This window comes from Pristiophorus japonicus, chromosome 4 (assembly GCF_044704955.1).
Source record: "Pristiophorus japonicus isolate sPriJap1 chromosome 4, sPriJap1.hap1, whole genome shotgun sequence".
Taxonomy (NCBI): Eukaryota; Metazoa; Chordata; class Chondrichthyes; family Pristiophoridae; genus Pristiophorus; species Pristiophorus japonicus.
In genome coordinates this window covers 71,165,841-71,189,867 of record NC_091980.1, presented here as the reverse complement: position 1 = coordinate 71,189,867, position 24,027 = coordinate 71,165,841, and the positions used below count along the sequence as shown (strand labels likewise).

Below are 24,027 nucleotides of genomic sequence, written 5' to 3'. Positions count from 1 at the left end.
TAGTTTTCTGTGCTTGGTGCATGTATACTGGAAATTCAAGGAAGAATTAAAAGCACAAGATAATCCTGGACCGCCATGGATATTAAAGTATCTTGAGACTAAATACACCTGAAGAAAAACTTTTTTGAAATTTTTAGTGATGTTTGGATAAACAGGATGCATAATACTTGGATCAAATGATTTCTTGCAAGTAATTTGTTATTTGATCCACTTTGAGTGTTTTCACTCTCTGGGATTTTGAATGCAAAGTTGCAGTATTCTAGCAGCAACTTGCACTATGCAGGGTAAGTATAGACATTTACAGGATGGTGATCCATGACAAATCCTAATTACTTAATATTTATACCATACAACTGCACTTGTGTAGATATCGGACACAGAACCCGTATATGGGAATAGAAAATGCTTTACTCTTGTATGTAATGTAGAAATGAAGTTGTGGATTGGGTTATCACATTACCAATGAAATATGGGAATCTTCAATATAAACTGTATTAATTCTATGTTCTCGTAATTTCTATTTCTATTCCATGAAATCTATCTCCTGCTCCCTTGACTCCATTCCCACTGAACTGCTAACCACCCACATTCCTTTCCTGGCCCCCATGCTTGCTGATATTGTAAATAGTTTGCTTTCCTGGAGCACTCTACTGTCCTTTTTAAAAGCCTCTGGTTTCACCCCTCACCCAAAAAAACCCACGATTGACCCTTTTGTCCTTGCAAACTATTGCACCATCTCCTACCTCCCTTTCCTCTCTAGTGTCTTTAGACGTGTGGTTGCCTCCTACATCCATGCCTATCTTTCCTGCAACTCCATTTGAATCACTATAACCTTACACAGCATCAAAATGATCATATCTTCAATCACAGATTACATTATCTGTGACTTCTCTGCCAGCCCCTGCACCATCACATCTCGAGTCCTCCAAGAATCTATCCTTAGCCCTTTTTTCTTCTTCCTCATCTACTTGCTGCCTCTTGGTGACATCTACACACATGGGTTTAGCTTCCACATGACGATACTCAGCTTTGCCGCTCGACTGTCTCTTTGGACCCATTCACTGCTTCTTCGCTGTCGGTCTGCTTGTCGGCCTCTAGTCTTGGTTAAGTACAATTTCCTCCAGTCAGACATTGGGAAGACACAGCCATTATCTTTCACTCCTCGCTGACCAATGACTCCATCCCGCTTCCTAGTCACCGTATCTTAATGAAATCATCATCATAGGCAGTCCCTCGAAACGAGGATGGCTTGCTTCTATGCCGAAAAGGGATGAGTTCACCGGTGTTTCAATGAAAGACCTAATATTCCAGGTCCCGAACTACTTACTGAAGGGTGGAAGATGCCTGATTTTTTTTATCTTATGGTGGCCGTTGCACACCAGCCACCACACGGGCTTGACAGAGCTAGGTCTTGGTCCAGTGGCAAGGATTTACCAAGATGACTGGAGACCAGCTTTGCTGCACAGACCTAGTGCACACACACATCGTAGTGTAGGCAGGCCCGTGCTGCCCCTGGACCCTCGCCTCTTCTGAACCCCGAACTCTCGCCTCTCCTGGGCTCCGATCACATCCCTCTATGAACTCTTGCTGCTCCTTGGCCCCGATCTTGCCACTCTTACTGTACCTGCGCACATTGCAATCCGCCGTCACCCTCCTGCAGCAGCACACGCTGCTCCCTGAAGTGGTATGCCGCCGCACGCTGCTCCCTCTAATGGCCCTGGCCTGCTGATTGTCTTGCAGGCTGGGACTGCGCCGATTTCCGGGCCGGGCTGCCGCACGCTGCTCCCTCTAATGGCGCCGGCCTGCTGTTTGCAAACCTCATTGTGCTATTTGACTCAACTGAGCTTCTGAACCCATGTCTTTTCCATCAAAAAGACTGCCTACTTCTCTCTCAATGACATAGAGCCTGCCTTTACCCCCTACCTCAGTCCATCTGCTGTTGAAACCCTGAGTGGCTAAATGTAATTTGAACTCTTTGTTCCTGCGGAGGTTGAACAACGACATGAACTGGTTTGGCCAAGTGGACTTATTTCATGTTGCACCTTTTATGTATTTCTATGTATCCAAGCACCACTTGTTTATCACCCATAAACTTGCTGACCTATATTGGCTCTCCGTTCCCCCAATTAAAATTCTTATCCTCATGTTTAAATCCCTCTCTGACCTGCTGCCCCTATCTCCAACTTCTTTCCTCTTCTCCTTTTAAGACCCTCCTTGAAATGCCTTGATTTTGACAGTCACCCCTCCAAATATCTCATCCTTTGGCTCAATATCTATTGTATTGATTATGTTCTGTGTTAAAGGTGTGCAAGTTGCAGTAAGTTCTGTTCAATAATGTGTGACATACAGCTGGAACAGACTCCGATTGAGTTATTATGTCATAGTAGAGTGAAGCTTAGTAACAGTTGTGCTGTCCCTATAAAAACAATAATACTTTTACATTGGAACATTTATTTTTCCTAATGTAAATCGTTTATGCTTTATGTAATGTCCTGTGTGGATTAATGAACATTAGAGTTTTCTTTCTCCAAAGTTACTCTTCATTTTCCAACCACGGTATATTTCTACACATGTCCTACTCCCCTGTCCTAAACAAAATGTTTTTAAAGCTGATTACAATTTGTTATTCTAGGAACTGCTTAAGAAATGTCATCAGTGCATGGAAACAATAGTTAAAGCAAAGGACCAGCAAGCTGCTGAAGCAAACAAGAATGCGAGCATTTTGCTCAAGGAGCTGGACTTGGAGAAGGTGGGAGTTCAGTCTGAATGATCATTGATGGATATCTAAAAATTACTACGTTGTGATGTTTTGAGCCCATCTTTTGGATTGGTCTTTGTCATTCTTTCAATGTAGCTTCATCTTCCACATACAAAGTGCAGTGTCTTTGCCCTTTCTCTGAACAGATGTGCTTGCATCATTGCTTTTTAATGTAATATTTGCCTTCATTTGTATTGGTGTAGTATCTTTGGCTTTCTCCCATTAAAGGATTGAGGTGGAGGTCCAGAATGTGACCTTGTATCTAACGCGGGGAAAATTATTGGCTTGCAGGGCTACTGCAAAAATGAAATCTTCAAGTAACCTTTGACTTTGCCCTTTTTGATGGTTGTTAGTTCATTTGTATATATGGGAAGAGGCGAACTGTTCAAAGAATAAGAACGGCCATATTGAAATGTATATACATGAAGTGTAAGGTATGGGGAAATGAGACCGAGAAACAGGTAAAGCCATAGTTTTCCATTCTTTTTTTCTTAAGGGAAGGATTTATGTGAAAGTTGATCTGATATAGGGATAATTCATAAAAGGACTTGGTCATGAATAAATAAATATTGATAGATTGTTTTTTTTTAAATGTTAAACTTTGGACGGCTTTTAGATCTACCAAAATTGTCAAAATAGTTTTGAGAGAAACTTTAGCCTAGGTTTTCTGATTCTAATGATAATCCATTTAAAGTGAATGGGTTCCCATCTGCATTACAATTAGAAAATCTAATCTATTGTTTTATCTTCTACTTTCACACCTTGTTATAGATTTCCATGCTCTTGCTTTAGGGGAATAGTAGTTTTATAATTGTAACTTGAAACTTTGGTTTTAAAGTGGGCATCCTAAAGTAATGGCATTCTGTTTTTTGCTACACTTAGATTTAAAACAAATGGTAATGAAAGCATGCATGTTTTATTCTTCATGATTGATGCATAAATTAATTCTGTCTTTGTTATAGTCAAGGGAAGAAAGCCGAAAACTAGCTCTTGCAGCAAAAAGGGAAAAAAGAAAGGAAAAAAGAAAGAAGAAGAAAGAAGAGCAGAAGCGGAAACAGGAGGAGGAAGAAGCCAGAGTTAAGGAGAATTCAGAAAAGCAGCAAACTCCAGAAAAAGATAGGTTTGAAGGCAAGTCATTTTGATTTTAATTGTGTACTGTAAACATGGTCATTCTGTGATTCTCTTTTTTTTTTTAAAGCAATTGAGCTAATGTATTTTCTGTTCTTCCACAGATGAAGAAGTTGTGCCTATAGAACCTCCCAGTGCAACTACAACTACCACTATTGGTATTTCTGCAACTTCAGCCACCTTTACCAGTGCTTATGGGAAAAAGAGAGCCAATGTTGTAACCACACCAAGTACTAACAGGAAAAACAAGAAAAACAAAACTAAAGATTCCTCTCAAAGTGTTCAAATAATTCTAGAAGATCAGCATATGTCTATAGCCCAACAGAAGGCAGATAAAAATAAAATAAATGGGGAACCGAGAGGCGGTGGTGCAGGAGGGAACAGTGATTCTGATAACGTTGACAGTACAGACTGCAATAGTGAGTGCAGTAGTGGCGGTAAAAGCCAAGAGCTCAACGTAATTGCTGACTTCCACAACTTTAGTGACCAGAAATTATACCCTACAAGAAATGAAAAGTCTAATACTTCCATCTCAGAGACTCCAAATCATACAAGGTGAGATTAACATTGTGTACTGGCATTGGTTGTTTTACAGTAATAGTTTTATGTTTCTGTTGGCATTTTCTCCCATTAATGATGTGTGCTTATCTTATAGACTGCACGATGGCACCAATGAAACAAATTCCAGTTCGCTATCTACAGCTCACAAATCAACTTCACTGCCGTTGTCCTCCCCAAATGGCAAGATGAATTTAACCAGTCCAAAGCGAGGTCAAAAGAGGGAAGATGGCTGGAAAGAAGTTGTACGAAGGTAACTAAAGAAATTTTATGGATTAGTGTCGTATATTTCAATATACAGGTTGAACCTCTCTTATCCGGCACTCAGGACCTGGCCTGTGCTGGATAAGGGATTTTGCCGGACAAGGGGAGGTCACATTAAATTGGATGGTAGAGTGCGCAGAGATCGTGGGTGGGGGGTGGGGCGGTGGAGCGTGGGGTCAAGCCAGCAATTGCAGGAGTTGGCAGTGAGGAAGAACTTCAATTTGTTCATGTCGGAGCGGCCGGGAATGGTGCCGGACGAGGGGTGGTGCCGGATAAGGGAGTCCCGGATAAGGGAGGTTCAACCTGTACTTGTATTGTTATAATAATTTATATATTTTGTTAGAGAAAATTCATGCTCCCCACTTCCTCTCTTTATAAAAAAAAACCCAAATCTACTTAATTCTTCCCACATATACATGCAGGTTTTAAGTGACAGAATTTGAGTGATTAATTTGACCATGAAATCAATTTAAATTGTCTCTTAATTATGTGAACAGATGCGACATGTAACCCAGAGGTTTTCAAGTCATGTTTGCGACCTTCTGCCCTCATTTCCCAAAGGAAAACAGTGCTATATTGGCACACACTGTTTTCTTGTATACCAATAGAAAGTGTGTTAAAGGAAGTCAACAAAAACAGAAAAATAAAATAATGTGACATTCCCAAGCCATGGGAAAAGGGATAGCGTACCAGTAACCTGTTGACCTGCCTTATGGATACAGTATGCATGGCCCCAGATGGATAGAAAGCTGACCTTGTGGGCCACTTTTTACAAACCTGTGACCTACATTGATGCAGTTGGTTTATTGCCAAGTAATTCTTCCTGCCTTGTTGCTACTTTTTTGTCATATGCATCTTCATCTATAAGATTATATAGCCCAAATGGGAGTTTTAATAACTGGTGGGGAAGGGTTGGAATCTGTCTGGAAATTATTTTTTCCTCCATAATTCTCAATGGCTAAGCAGTCTCACTGCTTACATTGAGGTATGAGTGTGTTAATTGTTTTTGAAGGCATTAGGACATCATCCCAGCTTTCCTGCAACCTGAGAATGAACAGGAGATGGCTCTGTTTGGGACGGTAGCCATATGTTGGGGCCCAAATTTTAAGGTAGAAATACTTACTTAATTTGAGTACATAGTCTGCTTGACTCTCCACACAAAGTGGTGTACTATATACTGAACAGGGAAAGATTTCTTTCAAGATCTCCAGGAATGTGTTTTTCTCTTAATATAGTAGTGACCCTAATAATACAATATTTTTTTAAATGCTTGCATATTGTTACAATGATGTAAAGCTATCTGAAAGGCCAAAAATAAGAATTTCTATTGTTCTTTGAGATGGTAAATTTCATGCAGGTTTATAAAAGTCGGTCTGTCAAACCTTGACGCATGCTATGCTGTGGAAAAATCCAGCTTGTAACATTGCACATGGCATGTGCCATTGCTGATTCCATCTGGTGGTCTGCCACGATTTTATGGATGCAGGTAGTTTAGTTAAACAAATATTGCAAATATATCAAAATTGCAACAGTTTGTTTTACGTTTTTCCCTTTGGACACTCTAAATATTCCCTATTCATCTAATGTATGGGTAAAAAGATTCTAGTGAGGTGTGTGTGTGGGGTGGAGAGGTGGCTATTGTTTCCAAAGTTATGACCATAAGTCTTGTTTTCTTTTTGCAAACACGTTGTGTTGAATTTTTGATATCCATGACACCAGGGAAAATGTTGTGGTGTTGCAAGGAGCTTCCAACAAGGCATTCACACAGTTAGAATGCAATTTGCAGAGATGCCCTCCCCCAATGCAAGATGGCTCAACCCTAAAATACTGCAACAAGACTTTCTTGATTTGCTTGAAAAACTCACTGTTGCCAAATCAACCATGTATATAAATGGAGCTGAAATTTACTACAGGGTACTAACAAAATAATCTGACTTGGTTTCCACTTGGGATTAAAAAAAATGCTAGACAAATACACAAGCAAAGAGAAAAGCTTTGAACATGTGTTGGATTGCACACTAATCGGATAAATCATTTTTTCTTCTAGATAATAGATCTATACCATGTATTCAAATGGGCTTTGTTTTCATTATGATCGTTAATTCAAAAACCAGTAGATAGGCTGCTGTTTTGAGCTGAAATTGAAAGATTGGTTAACTAGAAACCAGTCCACGCTGTGGATGTTTGTTTCACCTTCATTCATAGTAATGAGGCACAGCCCTACCAATGTCTTAGTAAAGCAATTGCAGTGTCTGGAGCCATACATGCCAGTACGGTTCAGCTTCACCCCATGGTCATTGTTTGATGGCTGATCCTCGGGCATGGCATTATTAAAAGTGCCACAACTTGGCCTCAGCTTCCTGGTCTTGGGGTTAAAACCAACCAGGGTTTCCACTCTGATTATTATCTAGTGGCCTGTCTGGAAAATGTGAATATTGTGTAAGACATAGCTTAGTTATGATGTTTTCCATATTTGAATAATCTGCTGGTACTCTTGGTTCAGATTTACATAAGAAGAATGTTGCTTGGAATATGTTGCCAAATGGCTGCAGGTGCCTTTGGCACCACAGCCCAGCATGTGTTACTGTCTTTGGGGGCGGGGGGGGCGGGGATTTGTGTGTGGAAAATTCAAAATTGAAATAATATATATTGAGAATTTTATGATTTTTATATAGAGTTGCTTTAACCAGGTCAAAGAAATTATCCGTGCCAGCGTCGGTTGTATCAAGGATAATGGGAAGAGGGGGATGCAATATAACTGCCATCCAAGATGTTACTGGTGCACACATTGATGTTGACAAGCAAAAAGACAAGAATGGAGAAAGAATGATCACAATAAGGTAACTGGACCTTTAATTAAAAGGGGCAAATCATTCAGTTTGTCCCAGCGGAGAGTCTTTTTGCTGGAGATAAGTCAAATGTAGCCTTTCAACTGGAAGAGACCTGCACGAGTACAACTGGTCCATTTTTGACCTATTTTTGTTACGTTGGGCCCAAGTTTCGGGCCGCGCCTAGAACGGCACAGCCCCGACCTGGACGCCCGTTCTTCGCGCGACAAAGTGCGCCTAAAAAAAACTTCCAGATTCTCCGGCTCCCTGCTGGTCCTCTGGCCCTCGGCGCGGCGCAGCACGAGCTGTGGGAGGTGGAGCTAGGTCCCTGCGCTAAAAACAGTGCCGAGACCTCTGCACATGCGCGCTACAGTGGGCGCGCATGTGCAGTAGCTGCAGGCGCCCAAAACTGTATGGGAGGGGCCCGAAGCATGCAGCCCCTAGCCCTGGCCGAATGGCCTCACTGGGGCTGCGTGCATAAGGCTGCCTCCCACGCCCAGCTCCTGCTTCCTCCCGACCCGACTGGACTCCCGCTCCCCCGCCCCCGGACCCGACCGCGACACCGACCCGACTCCTGCTCCCCCCCCCCCGCCCCCGGACCGGACCCGACCCGCGCTCCCCCCCCCCCCCCCCCCCCGACCCGAACCAACCTCCCTCCCACCACCCCCCGACCCGACCCGCGCACCCGGCGCCCTCCCCCCCACCCCCCAAACCCGGATCCGACCCAACCTGACCTCCCTGCCCCTAACCTGTCGCGTGCTCCAGACCGCCACCCGCCCCGCCCCCCACCCTGGACCGTCTCCGACACGCGCTCCCGACCCCGACCCACGCTTCCCCCGACCCAACCCGCGCTCCCGACCCCGGACCCGACCTGACCCAACGCCACCTACCTGTAAATCTGGTTCTGGGGACGGGCCCTGCCCAAAGTCTTGGGCCCGGCCCGTTCAGCCTCCCCCCCTTCTACTTTCTCCTAATCCCCCATCTCCTTTCTCCTTCCCCCCCGCCCATCTCCTTTCTCCTACCCCCCCTGCCCATCTCCTTTCTCCTACCCCCCCTGCCCATCTCCTTTCTCTTTGCCCCCACCCCCATCTCCTTTGCCCCCACCCCCATCTCCTTTGCCCCCACCCCATCTCCTTTGCCCCCACCCCCATCTCCTTTGCCCCCACCCCCATCTCCTTTGCCCCCACCCCCATCTCCTTTGCCCCCACCCCCATCTCCTTTGCCCCCACCCCCATCTCCTTTGCCCCCACCCCCATCTCCTTTGCCCCCACCCCCATCTCCTTTGCCCCCACCCCCATCTCCTTTGCCCCCACCCCCTTCTCCTTGCCCCCACCCCCTTCCCTTACTATCAGAGAAACACACACAGACACAGAGAGAGATAGAGACAGACACAGACACAGAGAGAGATAGAGACAGACACAGACAGAGAGAGAGATAGAGACAGACACAGACAGAGAGAGAGATAGAGACACACACAGACAGCGAGAGAGATAGAGAGACACACAGACAGCGAGAGAGATAGAGAGACACACAGACAGAGAGAGAGATAGAGAGACACACAGACAGAGAGAGAGATAGAGAGACACACAGACAGAGAGAGAGATAGAGAGACACACAGACAGAGAGAGAGATAGAGAGACACACAGACAGAGAGAGAGATAGAGAGACACACAGACAGAGAGAGAGATAGAGAGACACACAGACAGAGAGAGAGATAGAGAGACACACAGACAGAGAGATAGAGAGACACACAGACAGAGAGAGAGATAGAGAGACACACAGACAGAGAGAGAGATAGAGAGACACACAGACAGAGAGCGATAGAGAGACACACAGACAGAGAGCGATAGAGAGACACACAGACAGAGAGCGATAGAGAGACACACAGACAGAGAGCGATAGAGAGAGACAGAGAGCGATAGAGAGAGACAGAGAGCGATAGAGACAGACAGAGAGCGATAGAGACAGACAGAGACACACACACAGAGAGAGAGACAGACAGAGAGAGAGAGAGAGAGACAGAGACACACACAGAGACACACTGTGGGTGGGGGGGGGGGGGCATCCCAGCATGCTGTTGGAGGGCTCCCGGTGCTGCAGTCGGTAAGTAGAAAATGTTTTTTTTTTAATTATTTCTTAGTAATTTTTTTGATTTTATTGATGTTTTTATCATTTATTATTGATGATGGCTCTTTATTTGTAAAACTGAAGTGTTTAATGTTTGTAAACTTCCCTTTAAACTCCGCCCCCCCCCCCCCCAATCCCCATTCCCTACGCCTGATGTCTGATTTGTAACCTATGCCTGATTTTCTAAAGTGTAGACAAGGTTTTTTCCAGCGTACAAAAATCTTCACTTACTCTATTCTAAGTTAGTTTGGAGTAAGTTTTCACTGCCGAAATTTTGAAAACAGGCCTAAGTGGCCGGACACCCCCCTTTTGAAAAAAAAATTCTGTTCCAAAGTGAAACTGCTAACTGACTAGAACTGGAGCAAACTAAATGCCGAGAATTTGAATTTCTAAGATAATCCGTTCTACACCAGTTGCTCCAAAAAATCAGGAGCAACTCAGGCCGAAACTTGGGCCCATTGAGTGGACCTGTAATGTTCCTTGTTCTCGTTGCTGATCCTAGTGCTTCATGCTCATTGTCAGTTGGGACTCTTAAATCATGTCGGATAAAGAGAAGCAGGTCATCGGTGGTGCAGTTATGGTACTGGATTAGCAACCCAGATGTCATGAATTCAAATCCTACCACGGCAAGTTGTGAAACTAAATTCAATAAACCTGGTAATTTGTGCACTGTCACAAGAAGACTCTTAACATTGAAAAACCCTAAATATTGTCTTTCAGGGAATGGAACCTGCTCCGGCTAACTGCTTTGGTTCACGTGACTACAGTCCCTTGCTACGTGGTTGACTTTCAATGCGCTCTGAATTGGCCCAGTAAGCCACTCCGTTGTAAAAAATAATCACTATCCCACTGCCACCTTCTCTGGGCAACTAGTGATGTGCAATAAATACAGCCGTGCCAGTGTTCTCTACATCCTGAGAACAAATGCAAAAAATCTTTCTGTAAAGGCACTGAAGCCCACTTCAAAATTAAATATTTATTCCCCTCACTTGAGTACGTTTGTTTTGCAATAAAAATCAGAAGCATAGTTTTCAAATTTGTTCCTGCAAAGTCATTTTTAGTGTCAATTATTTGACAGTGGCATCAAGGAACCCTAGTAAAATTGAAGTCAATGGGAATCAGGGGGAAAACTCTTTGCTGGCTGGAGTGATACCTAGCACATAGGAGGAGGGTTGTGGTTGTTGGAGGACAATCATCGCAGCACCAGGACATCGCTGCAGGAGTTCCTCAGTGCAGTGTCCTAGGCCCAACCAGGTTCATCAATGATCTTCCCTCCTTTATAAGGTCAGAAGTGGGGATGTTTGCTGATGATTGCAGAGTGTTCAGTTCCATTCATCCCCCCTCAGATAATGAAGCAGTCCATGCCCGAATGCAACAAGACCTGGATGACATTCAGGCTTGGGCTTATAAGTGGCAAGTGACATTCGTGCCACAAGTGCCAGGCAATGACTATCTCCAACAAGCACCCCATCCACTACCTTAAACATTCACTCCCTGCACCTCTGGCGCACCGTAGCTGCAGTGTGTACCATCTACAGGATGCACTGCAGTAACTTGCTAGGCATCTTCGGCAGCACCTCCTAAACCCGTGACCTCTCCCAGCTAGAAGGACAAGGGCAGCAGGCGCATGGGAACACCACCTACAAGTTCCCCTCCAAGTTATACACCATCCTGACTTGGAACTATATCACCGTTCCTTCATTGTTTTTGGTCAAAATCCTGAAACTCCCTCCCTAATAGCACTGTGGGAGTACCTTCACGACAAGGACTGCAGCGGTTCAAGAAGGCACCTTAGCACCATCACGAAATACTGGACTTGCCAGTGACGCCTACATCCCAGGAACAAATAATTTTTAAAAATTCCTCTTTCTCCTTCTCCTCCCGCCCCCCCCCCCCCAGGTCACCCAGTGGGGTTTTTCTCTTGAGCCTATTCCCAAATGGTATTTTAAGTTTGAGCTCCAAATTGATTTTTATTTTCTCAATGTTCTGGCTAGCAAACCATCATTTATGATAGTTGTGTATTTTGCTTTGGGACTAATATTTTCTTTACTCGTATGGTATCAAATCTGAACACGGTGGCCTGAAATATTGCACAGGAAAGTATTACAAAATATTTACAGCACCGAAACAGGCCATTCGGCTCAACAGGTCCATGCCAGTGTTTATGCTCCACACGAGCCTCCTCCCACCCTTCATCTTATCCTGTCAACATATCCTTTTATTCGTTTCTCCCTCATGCTATTCTAGCCTCCTCTTGAATGCATCTATGCTATTCGCCTCAACTGCTCCCTGTGTTAGCGAGTTCCACATTCTAACCACTCTCAGTAAAAAAAATCATAGAAACATAAAAAATAGGTGCAGGAGCAGGCCATTTGGCCCTTCGAGCCTATACCACCGTTCAATATGATCATGGCTGATCATGCAACTTCAGTACCCCACTCCTGCCTTCTCTCCATAACTCCTGATCCTCTTAGCCATAAGGGCCACATCTAACTCCCTCTTGAATATATCCAACGAACTGAACTCAACAACTTTCTGTGGTAGAAAATTCCACAGGTTCACCACTCTCTGGGTGAAAAAGTTTCTCCTGATCTCGGTCCTATATGACTTACCCCTTATCCTTAGACTGTGACCGCTGGTTCTGGACTTCCCCAACGTTGGGAACATTCTTCCTGCATCTAACCTGTTCAGTCCTGTAATAATTTTATATGTTTCTATGAGATCCCCTCTCATTCTTGTAAATTCCAGTGAATATAAGCCTAGCCGATCCAGTCTTTCTTGATATGTCAGTCCTGCCATCCCGGGAATTAGTCTGGTGAACCTTCGCTGCACTCCCTCAATAGCAAGCACATCCTTCCTCAGATTAGGAAACCAAAACTGCACACAATACTCAAGGTGTGGTCTCACCAAGGCCCTGTATAACTTCAGTAGGACCTCCCTCCTCCAATACTCAAATCCTCTCGCTATGAAGGCCAGTATGCCATTTGCTTTCTTTACTGCCTGCTGTACCTGCATGCCTACCTTTAGTGACTGATGTACCATGACACCCAGGTCTCGTTGCACCTCCCCTTTTACTAATCTGTCGCCATTCAAATAGTCTGCCTTCCTGTTTTTGCCACCAAAGTGGATAACCTCACATGTATCCACATTATATTGCATCTGCCATGCATTTGCCCATTCACCTAACCTGTCCAAGTCACTCTGCAGCCTTTTAGTATCCTCCTCACAGCTCACACTGCCACCTAGCTAAGTGTCATCTGCAAACTTGGAGATATTACATTCAATTCCTTCGTCCAAATCATTAATGTATATTGTAAATAGCAGAGGTCGCAGCACTGAACCTTGCGTCACCCCACTTGTCACTGCCTGCCATTCTGAAAAGGACCCGTTTATTCCCATTCTTTGCTTCCTGTCTGTCAACCAGTTCTCTATCCATGTCAATATATTACCCCCAATAACGTGCCTTAATTTTGCACACTAATCTCTTGTTAAAAGCCTTTTGAAAGTCCAAATACACCACATCCACTGGTTCTCCCTTATCCACTCTACTAGTTACATCCTCACAAAAAGAAGATTTGTCAAGCATGATTTCCCTTTCATAAATCCATGTTGACTTATAGAAACATAGAAACATAGAAAATAGGTGCAGGAGTAGGCCATTCGGCCCTTCCAGCCTGCACCGCCATTCAATCAGTTCATGGCTGAATATTCAACTTCAGTACCCCATTCCTGCTTTCTCGCCATACCCCTTGATCCCCCTAGTAGTAAGGACCTCATCTAACTCCTTTTTGAATATATTTAGTGAATTGGCCTCAACAACTTTCTGTGGTAGAGAATTCCACAGGTTCACCACTCTCTGGGTGAAGAAGTTCCTCCGCATCTCGGTCCTAAATGGCTTACCCCTTATCCTTAGACTGTGACCTCTGGTTCTGGACTTCCCCAACATTGGGAACATTCTTCCTGCATCTAACCTGTCTAACCCCGTCAGAATTTTAAATGTTTCTATGAGGTCCCCTCTCATTCTTCTGAACTCCAGTGAATACAAGCCCAGTTGATCCAGTCTTTCTTGATAGGTCAGTCCCGCCATCCCGGGGGTGAACCTTCGCTGCACTCCCTCAATAGCAAGAATGTCCTTCCTCAGGTTAGGAGACCAAAACTGTACACAATACTCCAGATGTGGCCTCACCAATGCCCTGTACAACTGTAGCAACACCTCCCTGCCCCTGTACTCAAATCCCCTTGCTATGAAGGCCAACATGCCATTTGCTTTCTTAACCGCCTGCTGCACCTGCATGCCGATCCTGTCACTGCTTTCCAAATGCGCTGCTATTACATCTTTAATAATTGATTCCAGCATTTTCCCCACCACCGATGTCAGGCTAACAGGTCTATAGTTCCCTGTTTTCTCTCCCTCTTTTTTTTTTTTAAAGGAGGGTTACATTAGCTACCCTCCAATCCATAGGTGCTGATCCAGAGCCCATGGAATTTTGAAAAATGACCACCAATGCATCTACTATTTCTAGGGCCACTTCCTTAAGTACTCTGGGATGCAGACTATCAGCCTCTGGGGATTTATCGGCCTTCAGTCCCATCAGTTTCCCTAACACCATTTCCTGGCTAATAAGGATTTCCCTCAATTCCTCCTTCGCGCTTGACTCTCGGTCCCCTAGTATTTTCGGGAGGTTATTCGTGTCTTCCTTAGTGAGTATTTGTTCAATTGGTCTGCCACTTCCTTGTTCCCCATTATGAATTCACCTGATTCTGACTGCAAGATTAGTCTTCACTAATCTTTTTCTATTCACACATCTACCTGCGCAGTTAATTCGTCCACCTTATTACGAATGCTCCTCGCATTGAGACTGAGAGCCCTCACGCTTGTTTTTTTTAACGCTCTTTTTCCTTTTAGAATTATGTTGTAATGTGGCCCTTTTTGATTTTTGCCCTTGATTTCTCTGCCCTCCACTCTTGCTTTTCTCCTTCCTACCTTTTGCTTCTGCTCCCTTTTTACTTCCCTCTGCCTCCCTGCATAGGTTCCCATCCCCTTGCCATATTAGTTTAACCCCTCCCCAACAGCAAACAATCTGCCTAGGGCATAGCTTCCGGTCCTGCCCAGGTGCAGACCGTCCGGTTTGTACTGGTCCCACCTCCCCCAGAACCGATTCCAATGCCCCAGGAATTTGAATCCCTCCTCCTTACACCATTCCTCAAGCCACGTATTCATCTGAACTATCCTGCAATTCCTACTCTGACTAACATGTGGCACTGGTAGCAATCTTGAGATTACTACCTTTTGAGATCCTACTTTTTAATTTAACTCCTAGCTCCCTAAATTCAGCTTGTAGGACTTCATCCTGTTTTTTACCTGTATCGTTGGTACCTATATGTACAACGACAACTGGCTGTTCCCCCTCCCCCTCCAAAATGCGCTGCAGCCGCTCCGAGACATCCTTGACCCTTGCACCAGCGAGGCAACATACCATCCTGGAGTCTAGTTTGCGGCCGCAGAATTGCCTATCTGTTCCCCTTACAATAGAATCCCCTATCACTTTAGCTCTCCCACTCTTTTTCCTGCCCTCCTGTGCAGCAGAGTCACCCATGGTACCATGAACTTGGCTGCTGCTGCCTTCCCCTGATGAGTCATCTTCCCCTGATGAGTCATCTCCCCCAACAGTACCCAAAACGCTGTATCTGTTTTGGAGGGAGATGATCACAGGGAACCCCTGCACTACCTTCCTTCCATTGCTCTGCCTGATGGTCACTTATTCCCTATCTACCCGAGTAACCTTTACCTGCGGTGTGACCAACTCACTAAACGTGCTATTCACGACATCCTCAGCATCGAGGATGCTCCAGAGTGAGTCCATGCACAGCTCCAGTGCTGCAATTCAGTCTGTCAGGAGCTGCAGCTGGACACACTTCCTGCACCTATAGTAGTCAGGGACACTGGTAGCGTCCCTGATTTCCCACATAACACAGGAGGAGCATGTAACTGGTCTGGGCTCTCCTGCCATGACTTAACCCTTGGATTGACTTAATTTGGCAACAATGTCAAAGGTTTCCTACTGATGAGAAAAGAAGAAAAAGATCAAATACTCACCAATCCACCAGCCAATCACTTATCCGCTTGGCTGTGACGTCACAGTTCAATTTCTTTTTACTTCTTTGTTTACCTTCTGCCCCTGCACCTGCACCAGCTAGCTCCTCGAACACCCGCTAGCTGCACCCCGACGATCACACCCTTTTATGGGCCGCTCCTCGAACTCCTACTGGTTGCTCCTGTGGCCGCTCCCCTTTTATGGGCCCCTCCGACTGCCGCTGGCTGCTCCTCCTGAATTCTCTATTGGATTTATTCGTGACTTAGTGATTTATTATTAAATATAATATAATTTATAGCCGCTAGTTCTGGTCCTCCCACAAATGGAAACATCATCTGTATACCTAACCTATCAACCCCTTTCATAATCTTGAAGACCTCTATCAGGTCTTCAAGAAAGCTGAGGAAAGTATGGCTGAAAAAGCTCATAGTTTCTGCATACGCAGCTTCAAATAACTGACCACAAATTGTCTAAATATGGGCATTAATCAAATAATTTTCATTCTCTTCACACAATAGATAGCTAAATCTAGAAAATCTGACAGGGTTTCATTTATTGTCATTCTTTGTCTTTTATATAATATTCTGAATATTTGTTTTCCAAGCATTTTCTGGCCACTTTTGTAGGCAGGCACTGATTTGATTTCCCTCGGTCCCACCAATACTGAAAAGTAATTATCTAAATACCAATTCCCAGTGGTCACTGTCCTTTCTAATGCTCGTAGGATTAAAATAAAAATTCAATGCAAAACTAGAATTAATCTTAAACCTATACATATTGCTAGTGATGCTCAAATCTGATTAAGTGTAGATTTTATGGTTATTTAATATCTTATTTTGTGTGCATTTAAAAAGAGCTCTTCAGAATGTAGTGATTTTGCTAAGTGATAAAATGTTCTGCATGCATTTGAGCTAGCTGTAAGGTACCTCTGAACATATTCAGTTAACCTCACAAAAGCATAACCTGATCTTGAATATTCTTTGGGACTTGTCAAAAGGCCACATTTTTGACTTTTTGGACGCATCTTAAAATTGCTGCACTTTATAAAAAAAAAATTTTTTTTAATTTTAAATTTTTTTTTAAATATATAAAAGTCTGTTCACTTCCAAGAGAAGTCCAGTTTGATAATATTTTAGATCCCCAAAATTTTCTGGTTTTGACATTCTAGCTGAAAAGAGCTAAAGAAATGCTGGGAAGGAGCTATATAGAGAACAGTGGTTGCATGATGGGATGACTCAGTTTGGTCTTAAAGGAGCAGTGGTCTTGAAACCAACACTGCTCATTCTTCCTTTTCCAAGGGTTGAGATTTGTTGACTTTAAACCTAGATTTATGGTATTTGAAAAGAAAACATGAACTTTTTGATTTAGTTTATAGGAATTAGGCTTGCTGTAGCAATTGTAGTTTGCACAACATATGTTAATTACTTTTAGAACTACTGTATTAAGGCTTCCTAAAATGTTGCTATGTTCCCTTTCTACTGCTTTGATAAAGTTGATCCTACTACACAAACTCAAATATTTTTAGCATTTTGCAACAGTTTGATCAAGTACTTGAATTAGTTTCAATCCCTGACTTGAATATTTCTTCAATCCAGATCTAAAAGTTAACATTTATAACAAAATAAAGATTTGTTGATCACAAAAATATTGCAATTTTGTTATATTGTGTCTTTCTCAGTAATTATGCTGTCAACAGTATTGGTTGTGCAGTTCAAGGCACATTTGTGAGAGTTTAGGTTATTGATCCTAGTCTTGTGTCGAACAGAATCAGAAATGTCTGTACTGTCTGGTTTAATTAAGTCAATTCTACTTAGCCAGTGAATTGAGTATATATACGGAACCTTGTGATTTTAGCTACAAGTCTAAATCAACAGAAATCTAAACAAAAATGTGTCTCATGGTGAAACTTTACATTGTACTCTTTACAGAGGAGGAACAGAATCAACGAGACATGCAGTGCAGCTGATCAATGCACTAATTCAGGATCCTGCAAAGGAACTGGAAGATTTGATTCCTCGGAATCATATCAAAAGTGTCACAGCCAACACAAGAATGGGGTCTACAGCTGCCACAACTACAGCTAGCACTACAACTGCAGGAAACCGAATAACCGTTTCAATGATGTCTTCCTCTGCAGCAGCTTCGCTGTCTGCACCATCATCCACATCATTACAATCCATTAACAAACCTGGTAAAAACATTGTATCAAACAATATGCGTCCTACATTTTCAGTCTCGCTTCCTTTGGCTTATTCACATCCGCAGTTAGCACATGCTTTGCTGGCTGCTCAAACTATCCAGCAGATTCGGCACCCTCGGTTACCCATGGCACACTTTGGAGGAACCTTCTCTCCATCACCAAACACTTGGGGTCCTTTCCCAGTAAGGCCTGTAAGTCCTGGAAGTGCCAACAGTTCACCGAAACATAACACAACTCGTCTAAATAACCAAGGTAGCAATGCTATTCATCCTGACGGTGGTAGTTCAGCTTCTATCAACTCGCCTTCTGTGGCTGTGAGTTCTCCTACTTTCACCACACAGTCTCTGTGTGTCACAAGCAGCCCAACTGCATCATCGGTTAGAAAACAACTCTTCACCTCGGTCAATAAAACGAACGCCATGATATCAGTGACTTCAGCTGTGACGAGCAGTTCTTGCTCACTGCCCACAAGTTCAACTGTATCAGTGAGCAATGGTCAACCTCCTACTCCACCAACCCCTCCACCACTTGTTGCACAGCCTTCTCAACAGTCTATGTCATTGACTAAGAATGAGCCATTCACCACCTCCACTGTGAAGGAAGAGGTGACCACCACAGAACAGCCTGCAGGAAGCCAATGTGCACTTTCAAATGTCTGCAGCAGCTCTTCAGTCAACAGTAATTCTGGAGTTATAGGAATACAACCGACCTCTTCACTGCCCAGCATTCTGCCACAAATTCCATGCCGTAGTTCTTCTGATATTCGACCTACTTTGCCGAAGCCTTATATTTCAAATCCAGATCATGGATTAGTGGCCCCAAGCAGTCTAGCATCTTCTCGCCCAGTTACTATGTCAGCTTGCCCTAATGTTCAGACCAACAACACTTTACCTCAGTTAGCTGCAGCCTCTCAAGTATCTCACAGAATACAACCTGGTGCTCCTTTCTATCCTCTAGTCCAGCAAGAGCCACAATCTGTTTTTGTCCCAAACCCAGTTCCAATGGTTTCTACCCAAGATCCTATGAAGCAGCATGGCGTACCTTCTCCTATGCAGCTTTCATCTGCACTTGGCATGCTGAATGTTTCTCAGATCCACGCAAACCCAGGAAGCAAATCCTTGCCTCCAAATTTTGGCTCTGCAGCCCTCTTCAGCCCTTTCAACAGTTTCTTCGACAATACCCAGGTGTCAGCAAATCACGTGTGGGGAAGTTGTCCACTGCCTTCGAGGCCAACACAAGATCCAACGTTTAGTGGACATTCTAACTACATGGGCAGTTCTGTACTTGGACAATTAGACGCAGTACTTCCTCATGATAATTCCAAGGCTCCTGGTTTCAGGCCACCTTCACAAAGGGTGACTTCAAGCCCCACAGGTGAGATGAACGGTAGATGTAAATTACCTAAATATATTTGTTTATTAAATGGTTGTCCTTATTAGTTTTGATGATGCTGATTATACAACTTTTATGAATAGCATTGTGTAATAACTTTTTAAATTCTGAACTTTTGCCAAATAATTTGCTAAATATTTCTCTCTCTCATCTGCTTTCTTTTGCACCTACCCTTTTTCAGGGGCTTCTCTCAATGCAGGTTCAACCAGCAAGGCAGGACTGTTTGGGGCAAGGGGAACAATTTCATTTCTCCCCAACCCCCCTTTGAGATAGACTATCTCACTTCTTTGTGAGGTTCCACTTAATGTCCTGCTTAGGAACTGATAAACTCTTCAATTATAGGAATTGATCTTTGACAATGCTAGCGGCATAGTTACCATTTTTAGGCCGAGAGGCTGGTAAATGATCTGTTTGCAGTCCTCAGTGGCCTGTGTCCCTTTTTTGTTGTTGAGCTGTATCAAAATTGGATCTTAAGTTGCAAGATTTGTAGAAATATAAAGTTATTAATTCAAGCTACTTCACTTCCTTCCCTCACTATTGGACAATGGGGAGGGGGGGGCGGGGCGGGGCGAGGTGAGCTACTATCCGGCAATGCTGTCTGAACCCTAACATCATTTCAGTGATGTAACACTTTGCCATATCTTAAATGAAATTCAGATTGTTTGCTCCACATTAAAACAAGTTCCCTTTGAAAATGGGAGCTCTTGCAATTATCCATGTTTGCAATTTGTGTATGTGTAAGAATCAATAGGTGACATCATAAATTAATTGCTGAGATTTTAAAATGGCCTCATTGCTTGGATTCTTTCACTATTAGGAAAGCTGAAAATAACCCAAATACATTTATGCAACTTTGGAAAAATGGCTTGTGACCTCAGTAAGTTAGACTTTAGACATGGAAATGACCTCTGAAGTGGTACAACACAGATTTACCAGTGATTCCAGGGTTTAAAGTATTCAATTATAAGGACAATTTGCATAAACTTGGTTGGTATTCTCTTGATTTTAGAAGGTTGCAGGATGATCTAATCAAGGTGTTTAAAATAGGGGTAATCCAAAACAAGCGAGCACAATCTTAAAATTAAAGCTAGGCCAGTAAGGAGAGAAATGAGTGAGCACTTTTTCACACAAGGGGTAGTGGAAATCTGGAACTTTCTCCCCTAAAATGCTGTGGCTGTTGGTCAAGTGAAATTTTCATGATTGTAAAAGATTTGTGTCTGGTAATGATATCAAGGGATGTGGAGAAAAGGCAGGTAAATGGAGTTTAGGTACAGATCAGCCTTGTTCTAATAGAATGTCAGAACAGGCTAGCGAGGCTGAATATCCTACTCTGTTCCTTATTAGGTGATGGTCATAAAACATTTTTCTTAGTTTAGAATAGCACGAGTTTTGTGAAGTGGTACGTTTGTGGCATGTCAATAATAGTTCAACAGTGCTAGAGTAATACCTACATTTGAAATAATTCATTGTTTTTAAAATGCATATTTTTGAATTAGTCCCTTTTAGTTTACAATGATGTGCATGTCTGCTTGCATTTCAATTTTTTGAAAGACTCCGGCAACTACTTTTCTCTACCCTTTTTTGCAATGAGACTTGGGTGAGTGCTACTCACACTGGTAGTTTGAAGTATTACCCCTTTATTAGAGAGAAATGTGCAAGTTATAGATAAGTCACTTTTTATAATGTGCATTTCTCAAATATTCCATTACATGTGCTTTTTTAAAAATGTTTTTGAAGGAATGTCTGCTATGGACCCATCAGGCAATGCCATTTCTTCCTCTTCCACCCCAATGACGAGTTTTGCTCCAAGTATGGCTGGAAGTCAGGTGTATGTACAAGGACCAGCCCCTGTAGGAATGCCTGCTCCTAGCTTCAGCAGACAACATTTTTCCCCACACCCTTGGAGTTCAACAACTGCTCCAGCTACATGTATGTACAAGCCAATCCTTTCTATATTTTAGTGGCGTTTTTGGGGGTGGGAGGTTATGCTCCTTAATCTAGGATCCACTAGTCATTAATACATTCATTTTAAAAACTTCCAGTAGGTCCAATCTTCAAAATACAGCCAGAAATTTGTGATGCTAACATTGCAAAACAAAAAAATTGAAATAGAGGCAGCACCAAGGATGTACTTATTAGCCCTGAGAGTTTGGATACAGCCAGTGGTTCTTGTGGCAATGTTGTTTTCAGAAATGCTTTGCTTATATGTAAAGCCAGTTAAATTCACATTCTCTCCCAACAATTACATTATTAAACATTGAGTTATGTGGATACATTTTTAATGTTCTGGATGACACTTGTATGCTATGAATAAATATCTGTCAGGACAATTTATCTTGGTGGTCTTCTATACCCCAGAAATCTTAATTTACAATGAAAATGAAACCAGTTGCTAACTTCAGTCAATTATTTCCTGAGTGCCAAATGCTTATCCTGCAGAGTAAATTTTATTGCACTTTCATATAAGTATATAAAACCGTGAGTGATCATAATTGTCATTGTGCACTGTTTGTGTATTTCCAACTTGGGGGAAACTAATGAGTGATCGCTATTCTCCTTCTGCTATGACATATTTTAAAATGCATTTTTAACCTTCACCAGCAATTGGGATAGGGGAGGAGGATGGCAGGGAGCTGTTGAGATTCAGTCTGGCCCCATAGGAACATTAGAGTGTCGACCTCAACAAAAAAGTTAGATATTAAGCAACAACTTGCTATAGTATAGTGTCTTTAACGTAGTAAAACTGTCTCAAGGCGCTTCGCAAGAGTGTTATCAGACAAAACCTGACAAATTTGATGGATGTCCTTCCACTTTTAAAAGAAGGCAGGGTTGAAGCACATTAGAAATGTTGTACTTCAGTAACTTTACTACCAATGTATCCCCCTTACCAGACACATGCTGCTCCTGTCTCTCATTCTTGCATTTGTAAGAAGCAGTGTTTGGTAAAACTCAAAGGAGTTCTTGATTTTGGGATTTTCTCACATTTTATGCATTCCTTTTAAAAAGATCCCGCTAAGGATTGTGTGGAAAAGAGTATTTGAATATTAACATCATCTCATCATGGAACATTTCTCCGATTGCCAGCAATTGATGTGATCTCTCCTCTGCTTCTTGGTTCTCTTGGGTATTAAACCAGTTGGAAAGCTTTCCTGTACTGTCTACACATCCATGGGCATTAACTTCTAGCTGGATAAAGATTTGCTGAGCACTAATAATTAGTTTAGTTTCTTCTAACATTGAATTTGTTCAATTCCGAAGTTTTTCTATTGCAAGACACTTTTAAAGATGGTATCAAAACAAATACCATTAACATATTTTGGTCCAGAAAATAGGGCTCTCAAAGATGTATGCTAATACATTTTCAAAAATTGTTTTGTTAATTCGCAGTAACATTTGTATTTCTCAGTATACTCTCCAACATTTTGACTGTCGTTTAAATAAAGCGCATAAACATTTTTAACTAACACATTGAAGGGAAGCCTTGTTGATCTCCAAGCCTGTTACTTTGTGTAAAGATCTGAATTTTTGCTTATTTTAAAATTAAGAAAAGGAATCAAAATCAGAACCATGTACATACGATGCTGACCGTCACTCTTTAATTGGTGAGAGAAGTAAGCATCATATAGACACTCATCTGAGTTTAATTTCTGCTTCATGAGGTTTTTTTTACAGTGGGTATGGTTCAGAATTTATAGTTACAAAAATCGCATTGTGGAGCTCTGCAATTGAAAAGAATTGTATTGTTTGGAACAATGCTGTTTTACAAACTGTTGGATGTAATTTATTTTTTGGACTATAATTTTCTTGCAGGTGACTCCCCTCCATCGGTTTCATCTGGAGCCTCTTCACCCTTATCTGCTGCTTCTGCACCTCCTTCCTTGGGCCAACCAAAATCAAGTAATGCAAACCAGGACCGGAAGGTACCACCACCTATTGGAACAGAAAGGTCAGCTCGCATTAGGCAGACTGGATCTATGACTCCACTTTCTACCATGATGGGTAGTAACCTGACAACCCCTGTAGGACAAGGAGGGATCTGGTCTTTTGGTGTCAGCAATAATTCAGGTGAGGAGTGTGTTCAAAAGATCTGTAGGGAGTTAAAGCGCAGGATTAAGTGTTGAAAGGTACAAACTCTTGTTGTTCACTTAGAAGAATGGGTTTCTCTTTCAGATGGCATATCTGGCTGGTCCCAAGGTGTGATGGGTGGTCACTTAATGCATCAATCGATATCAGACCCAGCTTCATTTTCACAACATCAGACATTGGAAAGAGATGATACTGGAATTGTGGCACCTTCAAACACATTCCATCAGCCAGTGCCAAGCAACTTCATGGATTATAACAAGGTGAGTGAAAGTTATTACTGCACAATGTGTGTAGTTGAACTGTAGTTGCATCACAATGAATTAATTTGACATAAACTACTTGCAAACTGATTTTTTTTTAGCCAATTTTGGTGTGACTTGATGCCACAATACAGCTATGTATGCATGATAAGGTAGTGTATTGTAATTTTAAAGCCTGATCAAAAACATACAATTAATTATTTTTCTCACAACTTGCAACAGTTTGGAGAAAAGTCTGTGCAGTAGCTCACTGGGAGCACTTGACCTGTTCATAATTGGTATTAGCAGCATTGTATCAAAATCAAGTTTACATATGGTTTATATTGGTTTT

The 24,027-nt window shown here is 42.7% G+C and overlaps 1 protein-coding gene across 18 annotated transcripts in view; it reads left to right on the top strand.

Annotated features, from left to right (window-relative positions):
* Positions 1 to 24,027, top strand: part of ankhd1 (ankyrin repeat and KH domain containing 1) — a 193,796-nt gene that overhangs the window by 158,343 nt on the left and 11,426 nt on the right. For 9 of the 18 annotated variants that reach the window (XM_070878317.1, XM_070878322.1, XM_070878319.1 and 6 more), the window contains 9 exons: positions 2,633 to 2,749; positions 3,721 to 3,886; positions 3,991 to 4,441; positions 4,542 to 4,697; positions 7,384 to 7,548; positions 17,687 to 19,332; positions 21,088 to 21,279; positions 23,161 to 23,415; positions 23,503 to 23,696. In XM_070878317.1, the coding sequence (XP_070734418.1) occupies positions 2,633 to 2,749; positions 3,721 to 3,886; positions 3,991 to 4,441; positions 4,542 to 4,697; positions 7,384 to 7,548; positions 17,687 to 19,332; positions 21,088 to 21,279; positions 23,161 to 23,415; positions 23,503 to 23,696 (3,342 nt within the window). The remainder of the gene's footprint in view (positions 1 to 2,632; positions 2,750 to 3,720; positions 3,887 to 3,990; positions 4,442 to 4,541; positions 4,698 to 7,383; positions 7,549 to 17,686; positions 19,333 to 21,087; positions 21,280 to 23,160; positions 23,416 to 23,502; positions 23,697 to 24,027) is intronic. The other 9 variants (XM_070878329.1, XM_070878320.1, XM_070878314.1 and 6 more) reach the window with 4 other exon arrangements.